Genomic DNA, 12,104 nt, shown 5'->3' with positions numbered 1-12,104 from the left:
AAACTTAAGCAGGCAGACAGACAGACAGACAGAGAACAAGAAGAAGCACAAGAAGAAGCACAGAGTGAGAAGATGCTGAGACAGATAGGCAGCACAGCAGGGAATGAAACAAAATGGCTAGAGAAGCGGCACAGTTATAGTGGTGAGTTGTATCTCCAGTCCGCCCCTGTTTCTTAGTGTGACTGACAATGAGGTTCTCTGATAGCAGGTCGAAAGAAGCATCACACAAACATTTTGTCAGAAGCTTTGCTAAAAATGTAATAATGAATAAATATAGACATAACACTTTGTATCTAAACTTTACATGTAATAAAAAAAGTTAATTTGTCAATCAAGTGTCAATTAGTGACAAAAATAAATATATTGGCTAAACATATTTTCTGCCTTGTAAGCTTCAAGAGTTTTCTGGACAAAAACTTCCATTACTACTCTTGACATGCTTGAGAAACTTTTCTTGGATATTACATTGCCATCTTACCCATTTCCAATTTACATTTAGGGGCTGTAAAATTAAGGGGTTAAAGAGTAATCTAGCTCTGGCTAAATATCTCATCCTTACCTTATCAACAAAAGCTTAAAAATAAAATCCATATACATTTAGTTTGTACATCACAAATGTTTGGGATGAGGCTGTTTGTTTGAGTAAACAGTAGGCTACTTTAGGATTGTTCCCTCACCTTCTTGCACTGGGCCTTCAGCCAGTGTAGTATGTACAATCAGGGATGAAATGGTAGCTTCATCCTCACTGGTATCACTGTACATCATCCATACCCTCCGTGGGTGTTCACATTAACCAATCTAAAAAAAGAAAAAAGAACAGAATGTATGCAAATATACAGTACATTGCAACTACATGAACATGTTCACAGGTACTGAAGGGAGTTTCTCAACATAGAGGAAACTGAGACCACGGTGACACAAAACGATGGTGACTCGTCATCGCGTTGTCATTGTGTCAGTATGAAAAGGTACTTGATATGTGATGGGGGAAATGGGACTATGCCATGTTATTGTTTGCAAATGTGTAAGATCTTGACATACATGTGTGTGGACATGTGTGAAGGCGTCCTAGGATTGTGTCGCTTGGAAGCAATTTGGACCATAATGCACTGATTCACTATGACTGGCTGTAAGGAAGGGGATAATTTTTTTTTTGTAAAATGAAATAAATAATGTCTTCAAAAGGTGCTAGCACCTAGCACTACAAAAATAAAATATTATATTTAAAAAATCCCTTCAATCTTGTCACTGGATATGCCGTACTTGTCCTCAAGACTTCCAAGGAACTGCAACACAATTCCAAGAATATTCCAGGGAGTTATGGTCTGGCCTCCAATTTTCATTCTGTGTTGTTACTGACAATGGTAGCAATGATCTCACCAGGGTGCCGTCTGACTCTGCATTTAGCCATGTCTCTTGTAGAATCACCATATTCTTTCTCAAATATTCAGTTATTTTGATCTTTCCAAGGTTGATGATAGTACTTTACACCACACTATTCATTCTATCAGCATGGCTGCTTTTAGTTATATTCAAAGTTCATAAAAAAGCTGAATCCAAAGTCTGCTTTTTTGTGTCCTGTAGATTTCATGGCTATGTTATTACTATGGTATTGTGGAATCTTCTTTGTAATAATCTTGTAAATAATATTGTAAGGTAAAAATACATCAAATAAGTTATACCCGGTATTTAATGACATTGTAAGTATACAGTAACATGTAATGATTTAGGAGTAATGCACCAGCATTGCTCACCATGGCAACTTGTGAATAGTGGTGGACACTACAGAAAATACATACCGACAGACTCACATATTACCAGAGGTTAGGCTTGTGCACTAGTCGTGAGATTTTTCTACATTATTTAAATATATTGCCCTAAACACATCTTCCATTGAAAAATCCCTAGGGACTTACAGAGCAGCCACCATCTTGTTTTCCAGTTGAACCCTATGTGATAGGGCGTTTGTGTTGAGTCATCAGGGTCATTCAGCAACAATTATAGTTATGATGTAAGTTTATGGGGCCATAACACACTGACAACACCACTTGTGTGTGTGTGTGTTTGCATGCATAGGTATGTGTTTGTATACCAGTGCATGCATTTGCAAGCATGCATCTGCAATGTGTATGTATGTATGTATGTATGTATGTATGTATGTATGTATGTATGTATGTATGTATGTATGTATGTATGTATGTATGTGTGAGCTGCATGTGACTGCCTTCCTTTGGGCTGACAAGAAAGCAAACAGCACGATGTGTACTTTGGTGTGTACAAATATAGATAATATCACATAACATATAATATGTGTATCTAGATACATTTTCCATAATAAACTAATCTGAAATAGCACCATAATTAAAATATAGGCCTACAATATTGCAGAGCTTCACTTTCAGTCCATATGACCGTGGCATAAATATTATAACACATTTTCAATGCCATGCATATTATGAAAGTTAAAAACACAGGAGAACAAGGAGGACCGAATTATTTGACATCTTACTTTGAACAATGCATTGGGAAAATGTCATACACTCAGGGCTTTTTAGCTTACAAAAAAGTATGAACTCTAAATTAAACAAATTATTTATCAGGCATATTTTGTGCAAGTTCCTCGGGAATGTCAAATGACAATCACTTTGAGTTAAAGTTTAACTGCATTGTTATTGAGCATGAGGAGGAAAGCATTGTCTAGAAGTGTTTTCATTCACTATGAACCATTATGAACCCGTGGTAAAAGTTCTTCTGAACAGGTTTTTCCCTTGAAAAATACATTTTGCGTGGCGTTCTGTTATCGTCAGAGCATTCACTAGTGAATAACGGGTAACAAATTAAGCTCTACACAATAAATGTAATACACTATGCGACACAGTTTTGGTTGAATAGTTTGTCATATTTCTAATAGTCTAACTTCTGAATTCTGTCAACTGGTCTATACCTAAATTACACACACACACAAAAATGCAAGCAATAGCTTATAGAAAGAAAGAATACAAACAAGAAAGACAACATAAGACGCTGCTGTTATGCTAAACTGCACACTGGACGCCCCGTCCAACTAAGGCAGGGTGAAAGGTTGCATGGTTCAACATCGGATCAAATGTATAGAATTCCATAAGGTAAACATCTATATTAAGTAAGACAAAACATATATTAATTGTTTTTGACTGTTGACCAAAAAGTGTTAACTTAACACATCTCATGGGTATGTCAAATGATACTGTCAAAATAATAATAACAACAACAATAATAAAAATAACAATTGTGTAAAATAATGCAGCTTAAGAATATGAAATTACAATTAAAATGTTCCAATAGTAAAACTGAACACTTACAACTGTAAACGCAGCTTGAGAAGTCGTATAATCTTTAAAAACTCAGGAGGCCTATTCACTATGAAAAAGCTCCTATAACACCGTGCTCTGTCCATAATGTGCATAAAACCCTCGCCTGTCCTTGTCAGCTCTACATCCCGATGCACTCACTATCTGATTGAAGATTAGTGACGTAAGAAACATCAATCGCGACAGGCATGCGGAGGTGGATGGAGGGATGGGTAGATAGACAGATGTTGGGGCGGTACTTGGAAATATTGCCACATTATTAGCCTCTTTCGACAACCACGTATGATCAGTTTGACAACACGTTGGCAATGTCTCAAGAATGTCGCACACTGAGAAGTAAGGATTTTATTTTAGTGGGCAAAACGATGACAGTAGTCTCTTGGTTAATAATTTGTTACTTTTTGACTTGAGAAAAATATCTAACATAAAAAAGGAGTGAAGTCGTGCGGCGTGAAACTTGAACAGATAGAGGCTAACATATGGTGCAAATTCCGAGAACTCACCCAGGGTCAGTTTTAAGCAAGGTTCGTCTGCCGGCCGCCCGCCCGGGCGTTGGAAAGTTAATCCGTCTCTCACAGACACATCCATGCGCCCGAGAATTTGTATAGAGTTGGTGCATTTGCAAGAACCAGAGGCCGTGGTGGTGATGGAAGCTGGGCTGCGCTGGGAAATTCTCCCAAATATCCGCTGCATGGGGTGATGGGTAGAGAGGTGCGTATATACTGCTGTGCAACGTAACACAGCTTCAATGTCACCCAAGTTATAGGCTAGCCTATTTAGCGCCATCAAAAGTGCATTAGGTAACAGATGCACTCACACAGTAGCCAAAGAGCATCTCATAAAAAAAATAAAAGGAAAACTAACTGCACGGTCAATTAGGGTTCTCTTGATGTCGTAGGTATAGAATACTTTCAACAGCTTGGCTATCAGTTATTGTACAAATAGCCACTCTTCCTCGATGCGGTCGGGCAGAATCAGTTGTATCAGCATGTTAATAACATAGTGAATGTTAGAAATTGATGAATAAGTAATGAATAGGGATGGAGTGCAGTGCACGGTTGCAGTCACAGTGGACTTGTGCACTCGGCGCCCCTCCCCTTCCCATGCGAAGCAGTCACTTCTTAGCAAGGTGTAGCGAATCAATCTGCAACTTTCAATGCCCATTTTTAAGGGTGTCACTGAAGAGGTAAAAATGCTAAATACCTTTACAGAAGCTCTGCAATCTAATATATGGCCTAAAAAGTTCAAGAAAGAATGCATTTCTGAAGAGAAAAGAAGAACAGAATAGCCTACAGAATATCCTGTCACTGTTATTTTCTGTTTTTATTATCGTTCTTTCTATTTTGCAGTCCATGCAAAACGAAGGCAGTAATAACCTAAGACATAGGCCTACGCTGTTGGCTTATTGTCTCGTATGCTAAAAACGAATTTGAAAACCTACCATCATAATGCATGGACGCGGAGACACTTTATTCAGCATAGCACTGCATTGGACAGGGGCTGTTTTATAATCCTGTTATAGAAAATAATGGAGAGAAAAAAACAGAACAATTAAAAAGATTGACACGGTGGGCTCTGACTGTCAGAGTGACGCTTCCAGAGGGGTGGAGTAACGGAGAGGCAGGAAAGGCAACTCGATGTGTCTGTCTATCAGTTGAGCCTGTCTGATCAGTCGCGCATCCCCCCAATGTGCGATACATATTTCTCACTGCGGAGACGAGACCCCCGCTTCGCCATCTGGAGTAAAACATAAGCAATAGGTCCACACTCGTATCCTTTCGTGGAGTAGCTGTTGGCGTTTCGCTTGTTTATGAAAAGTCTTTGGAGCAGTAATACATCAACTGTCCACATGAAAGCCGAAAGGACATCATTTTTGTGAGTATCGTCGGAATAGGCTATCCGAATCGAGCTCTGGGTGTTTCGGTCGCTTGAAGAGAGACAGAAAGTAGCTTTATTGGCGGCATAGCCGTTTGAGCTTTCTGCCGTGGCTATCATGACTGACACGGACTGATTGACATAACCCTCTAATGTCCATATCCCAGCTCTCTCTCCCATTTTGTGTCGACTTGCAGAGATTGAACAACCGAACAGCACCTGTGCAGAAACAGTTTGGAACGTTATCCATCGCCGTGGAAGTTTGTGATACATTGAAAGACTTTTGTTACTTTCTACGCGAAAATCGGTTATAAAGTGTCGTTCTAGGGGTGGAATCCTTTTTTTTGTCATGGAAGCACGGCGGGATTGAAGAGGCTTTGGCTGCTGTCCACGTTCTCCACGGTTATACTGAAACCTAAACGGAGGTCTTGCTATTTTTGATCATCATGCAATGAGTTATTACTCTTTCTACTCAAAACATCCATAGAGAAACATATTTTTGTTTAGAGATATGCTATTGGGTTCTTGACATTTGCCAAACAATTGCGGAAAGATTAATTCGGTTTTTATAAAAAAATATATACTTTCACCGACGCTCAGACTTCCTTTGCCAGTCAAAGAACGGGAATCGACATTTCTATTCCGATTCTATTGAAGAGAAGGACAAAACGAGATATTTGCTTTAAATTTCGTTGCACTGGTTTCCTCTTGGGTCGTCTTTTATTTTGGTCTCTGCATGAAAAGTCAAGCGGAAAGTCTACCAGCAGCATGCCGAGGAGAAAGCAGCAAGCGCCAAGGCGGTCCGTAGGTAAGCACAACGCTAAAGTCGTATTTCCTCAAGTTCCCCGTAAAATCCTCAAGTTCGCCGTTTCCCATCCTTATTTAAAATAACCCTAAATATACACATATTCATAACGGACCTTCTGTGTTATACATATTTAGCTTACAACCAAAAGGAGATAAATGTTACACCTTTTTTCAAATTGGCCAGAAAAAAAGTATTTACCAGCCTGTAGATCATGGAAATACTTTCCAGTTTTCTGTCACAGGTTCATATTCACATATATGTTGTCAAACCCCATCGGCCTATTGAACGTTCACACACAGACCTAATGCAATTGGACGTGTGTTCGCTCATTTTATCTAGTGTTTGAGTCTCTGTATTCCACTCGTGGATTGCCATCCTTGATTTGATGCCTGATTGATCGCCTGTCATGCGACTGCCTTTGATCTATTAATTCCTTATAATAATCAGTAAATCATTCACCATGGAAACACGCATGCACGTGACAGCTTGAGCCACTCAAAGGACAACTTTGGCCCCTGTCGAGAAGCAGGAGAAAATACTAATTGAAAGCAAAGTTCCCAAGCAGGGGTAAATACTTTGCGATTAATGACCAAGGGGGAGGGACAAGGGAAGGAGGCGGAGGGAGGCTGCTGGGGCGTGTCAAGATCAGAAAGTAACACCCCAATACTCTCAAGAGTATGTTGACAATATTTCTGACTCTCTAGGCTACTCCACACTCTCTAGGCTACTCTGTCCCGATTCACTAGGCTACTCTAAAAAATTTACTCACCTAGATTATATTTTGAGGTTATAGTAGCCAATGCAGAGTGCACACTTTTTGTTTTCAGCTTTGATAGTGTGTTGAACATCTCATTCCAAAATCATGGGCAGTAATATGGAGTTGGTCCCCCCTTTGCTGCTGTAACAGCATCCTCTCTTCTGGGAAGGCTTTCCACTAGATGTTGGAACATTACTGGGACTTGCTTCCATTCAGCCACAAGAGCATTAGTGATGTCAAGCATTGATGTTGGGTGATTAGGCCTGTCTCGCAGTCGGCGTTCCAATTAATTCCAAAGGTGTTCAATGTGGTTGAGGTCTGGGCAGGCCAGTCAAGTTCTTCCACCCCGATCTTGACAAACCATTTCTGTATGGCCTCTCTTTGTGCTCAGGACATTGTCATGCTGAATCAGGAAAGGGCCTTCCCTTAATTAAACTGTTGACACAAAGTTGGGAGCAGAGAATTGTCTAGAATGTAATTGTATGCTGTAGTGTTAAGATTTCCCTTTACTGGAACTAACGGGAGGGAAGGGGGGGAGGGGGGGCTAGCTCGAACCATGAAAAACAGACCCAGACTATTATTCCTGCTCCACCAGACTTTACAGTTGGCACTATGCATTGGGGCATGTAGCGTTCTCCTGGCATCCTCCAAATCCTGATTCGTCCGCCGGACTGCCAGATGGTGAAGTGTGATTCTTCACTGCAGAGAATGTGTTTCCACTGCTCCAGAGTCCAATGGTGACGAGCTTTACGTCACTCCAGCCGACGATTGGCATTGCGCATGGTGATCTTAGGCTTGTGCGCGGCTGCTCGGCCATGGAAACCCACTTCATGAAGCTCCCAAAGAACCGTACTTGTGCCGACGTTGTGTCCAGAGGCAGTTTGGAACTCGGTTGTGAGTGTTGCAACCAAGTACAGATTATTTTTATGTGCTTCAGCACTCGGCGGTCCCGTTCTGTGAGCTTGTGTGGCCTACCACTTCACAGCTGAGCCGTTGTTGCTCTTAGACGTTTCCACTTCACAATAACAGCAGTTACAGTTGACCGGGGAAGCTCTAGCAGGCTAGATATTTGACTAACTGACTTGTTGGAAAGATGGCATCCTATGACGGTGCCAATGTTTGTGTATAGAGAATGTATGGCTGTGTGCTCGATTTTATACACCTGTCAGCAACGGGTGTGGCTGAAATAGCCAAATCAACTAATTTGAAGGGCTGTCCACATACTTTTGTTTATATAGTGTATATTTTTGGTGAGATGCACAATGATTTCTTTGACACTTAGGTATTTTTATGAAGTATCATGAAAGAAGACCAGAGTTGAGCTTGTCATTTTGGAGGTGTTTTTTTTCTTAGAACAGTGAATGATTGACAGGGATTTCCACCAGTCACCTAATGAGAAAACTGCCTTTGAAGTTCAGGCATTACCGACTGCTGCTGAACAAAACAGTTCTAGAATATTAAACAGTATTTGGAAATGTGAAGTTAAGCAGGTTGGGAAGGAGAGACTTTGAACTCTGTGGGGTTGTGATTTCATCTTGACTGCAGAGATGTAAACGTGAGGATATTCTGATATAAGTACGTAATATGGATAAACGAGTAAAAAAAATGGTAACCTATGAAAAGGGCGTCACACAAGGGGTTTTGTCACTACGCATGTCAGCTAAAGTCAACTCCTAATATATACAATGGCTTGAGACTGTCGTGAATCGATGTACTAAATTGGCCCATGCAACTACCCAGAGCAAAAACATTATTTGGGACTGGTAAACTGCAATGCACTTCATTATAGTCTAAACGTATCCAATGTGTACACGTAACAGGAGGGGAATATATTGCATGCTTTAGCCTAGTTTTACCATGCACTGAAATGTGCAAAAGGCTGCTGAATTATCTGACCCAGCAGCTTGTGCACTTAACCGACCATCGTCTCCCTGCTCGACTCCCATCCAGCTTTTGAATATTGATTTAATTGTCTGTTTAGTGAAAGGCACATGCATCACTGGCAGTAATGCTCAATCAAAAGTTGGCAGGCGTCGTCTTTCCATTATTTCCCGTGCGTGACATATGGTGGTCTCCATCAATACACTGTGACAAGAACTAGTTTGTGTGTTTGTGTGACAGAGACTCCTTCCTTACTGAAAAATGCACCCCCACGCACACACTCTTACATACACACACACACACACACAACTCAAAACACATATTTTAAGTGAAATTATAATCTTGACAAACACACAACACAGTCAGGGAAAGACGAATGTGAAAACAACTAGCCTAATTTTACTGAAAGGCGATTGAATATCACTGTGTTAAAATGGAGGTCTCTGCTTTAGTGGTGATTTCCAGCCCCTCGGAGGGCACTGTACCTTGTAGCTATAATGGCCAGTTACTATACATCAAGCTCTCCTCCATTTGGAACAACATAGCTGCATCTGTTAGTTTTGGCAGTTCCGTTTGATGCGGCGCAATACGTGCAGCAGCAATTTTTGCTGCAGTCATTTGATCTCCGGGAGGGTGCTTCATTCTCATTTTGGGTGTGTTTTTATTTTGTAAGACGCTCTAATTTGGAGTGACTTTCAAGTCCAGGGTAGGCTTTCTGTACCTCATACATTTTCAAGCCAGAGATAAACAATCGGTAGCCTATGTAACGCAAGTGCCGTTTGCATAAGAGAGTACTACTTTTCTTTACAAATGTGTCCAGAGAAGCTTTGTTACACTACATGACCAAAAGTACAGTATATCAGTATATGTGAGTACACCCCTCACATTTTTGTAAATATTTGAGTATATCTTTTCATGTGACAACCCTGAAGAAATGACACTTTGCTACAATGTAAAGTAGTGAGTGTACAACTTGTATAACAGTGTAAATTTGCTGTCCCCTCAAAATAACTCCACACACAGCCATTAATGTCTAAACCGCTGGCAACAAAAGTGAGCACACCCCTAAGTGAAAATGTCCAAATTGGGCCCAATTAGCCATTTCCCCTCCCCGGTGTCATGTGACTCGTTAGTGTTACAAGGTCTCAGGTGTGAATGGGGAGTAGGTGTGTTAAATTTGGGGTCATCGCTCTCACTCCCTCATACTGACTGGTCCCTGGAAGTTCAACATGGCACCTCATGGCAAAGAACTCTCTGAGGATCTGATACAAAATCATTGTTGCTCTACATAAAGATGGCCTGGGCTATAAGAAGATTACCAAGACCCTGAAACTGAGCTGCAGCATGGTGGCCAAGACCATACAGCGGTTTAACTGGACAGGTTCCACTCAGAACAGGCCTCGCCATGGTCGACCAAAGAAGTTGAGTGCACGTGCTCAGCGTCATATCCAGAGGTTGTCTTTGGGAAATAGACGTATGCGTGCTGCCAGCATTGCTGCAGAGGTTGAAGGGGTGGGGGGTCAGCCTGTTAGTGCTCAGACCATACGCCGTACACTGCATCAAATTGGTCTGCATGGCTGTCGTCCCAGAAGGAAGCCTCTTCTAAAGAGGATGCACAAGAAATCCCGCAAACAGTTTGCTGAAGACAAGCAGACTAAGGACATGGATTACTGGAACCATGTCCTGTGGTCTGATGAGACCAAGATAAACTTATTTGGTTCAGATGGTGTCAAGCGTGTGTGGCGGCAACCAGGTGAGGAGTACAAAGACAAGTGTGTCTTGCGTACAGTGAAGCATGGTGGTGGGAGTGTCATGGTCTGGGGCTGCGTGAGTGCTGCCGGCACTGGGGAGCTACAGTTCATTGAGGGAACCATGAATGCCAACATGTACTGTGACATACTGAAGCAGAGCATGATCCCCTCCCTTTGGAGACTGGGCCCCCACCGGGGAGGGAAATATTGACACTTTGGGCCCAATTTGGACATTTTCACTTAGGGGTGTACTCACTTTTGTTGCCAGCAGTTTAGACATTAATGGCTGTGTGTTTAGTTATTTTGAGGGGACAGCAAATTTACACTGTTATACAAGCTGTACACTCACTACTTTACATTGTAGCAAAGTGTCATCACTTCAGTGTTGTCACATGTAAAGATATACTCAAATATTTACAAAAATGTGAGGGGTGTACTCACTTTTGTGATATACTGTATGTGCACACCTGCTCTTCCCACCCTTCACTGCTATAACAGCCTCCACTCCTTTGTGAGGGCTTTCCACTAGACGTTAGAACATTTCTGCGGGGACTGGCTTCCATTCAGCCAGAAGAGCATTAGTGAGGTCAGGCACTGATGTTGGGCGATTAGGCCTGGCTCGCACTCGTCGTTCCAATTAATCCCGAAGGTGTTCGATGAGGTTGAGGTCAGGGCTCTGTGCAGGCCAATCAAGTTTTTCCACACTGATCTCGACAAACCATTTCTGTATGGACCTCGCTTGGTGCATGTGGGCATTGTCATGCTGAAACAGGAAAGTGCCTTCTCCAAAGTGTTGCCACAAAGTTGGAAGCACAGAATCGTCTAGTATCGTCTAGTATGCTGTAGCGTTAAGATTTCCCTTTACTGGAACTAAGGAGGTGGGCCTAGCCCAAACCATGAAAAACGGCCCCATACCATTATTCCTCCTCCACCTTAGGCTTGTGTGTGTGCGGCTGCTCGGCCATGGAAACCCATTTCATGAAGTTCCTGGACGAACAGTTATTGTGCTGACGTTGCTTCCAAAGGCAGTTTGGAACTCGGTAGTGAGTGTTGCAACCGAGGACAAACTATTTTTACATGAGACGCGCTTCAGCGCTCTGCGGTATGTGAGCTTGTGTGGCCTACCACTTTGTGGCTGAACTGTTGTTGCTCCTAGATGTTTCCACTTCACAATAACAGCACTTACAGTTGACCGGGGCAGCTCTAGCAAGGCAGAATATTGACGAACTAACTTGTTGGAAAGGTGGCATCCTATGAAGTTGCCATGTTGAATGTCACAGAGCTCTTCAGGAAGCCCGTTCTACTGTCAATGTTTGGTTATGGAGATTGCATGGCTGTGTGCCTGATTTTATATACCTGTCAGTAACGGGTCTGGCTGAAATAGCCAAATTCACTCATTTGCAGCGGTGTCCACATGCTTTTGTGTGTGTATGTATGTATGTATGTATGTATGTATGTATGTGTGTGTGTGTGTGTATGTGTGTATATATATATATATATATATATATATATATATATATATATATTAGTGGATTGTCACACTAGAGCTTATGGGTGACACAAACTGACCGTTTGCCACTGTCTGCAAATGCTACTTAAATATGTAAACAAAATATTGATATTTGTACTTTGATGCAACCTGTACTACAAGAGCGCAGAATGTCACATTTCACGTCATCACC

General features: G+C 41.7%; 1 protein-coding gene across 1 annotated transcript in view; it reads left to right on the top strand.

The window, feature by feature from the left end:
- The first annotated feature begins 4,923 nt into the window (after positions 1–4,923).
- The window catches only part of LOC109903568 (teashirt homolog 1), a 32,978-nt gene continuing 25,797 nt past the window's right edge, over positions 4,924–12,104 (top strand). Inside the window, exon 1 of the mRNA XM_020500350.2 lies at positions 4,924–6,033. Coding sequence (XP_020355939.1) covers positions 5,994–6,033 — 40 coding nt within the window. The 5' untranslated portion in view covers positions 4,924–5,993. The remainder of the gene's footprint in view (positions 6,034–12,104) is intronic.

The sequence above is a fragment of the Oncorhynchus kisutch genome, linkage group LG14 (assembly GCF_002021735.2).
Source record: "Oncorhynchus kisutch isolate 150728-3 linkage group LG14, Okis_V2, whole genome shotgun sequence".
In the NCBI taxonomy this organism is placed as follows: domain Eukaryota; kingdom Metazoa; phylum Chordata; class Actinopteri; order Salmoniformes; family Salmonidae; genus Oncorhynchus; species Oncorhynchus kisutch.
This window is presented reverse-complemented; position numbering and strand designations above follow the sequence as displayed.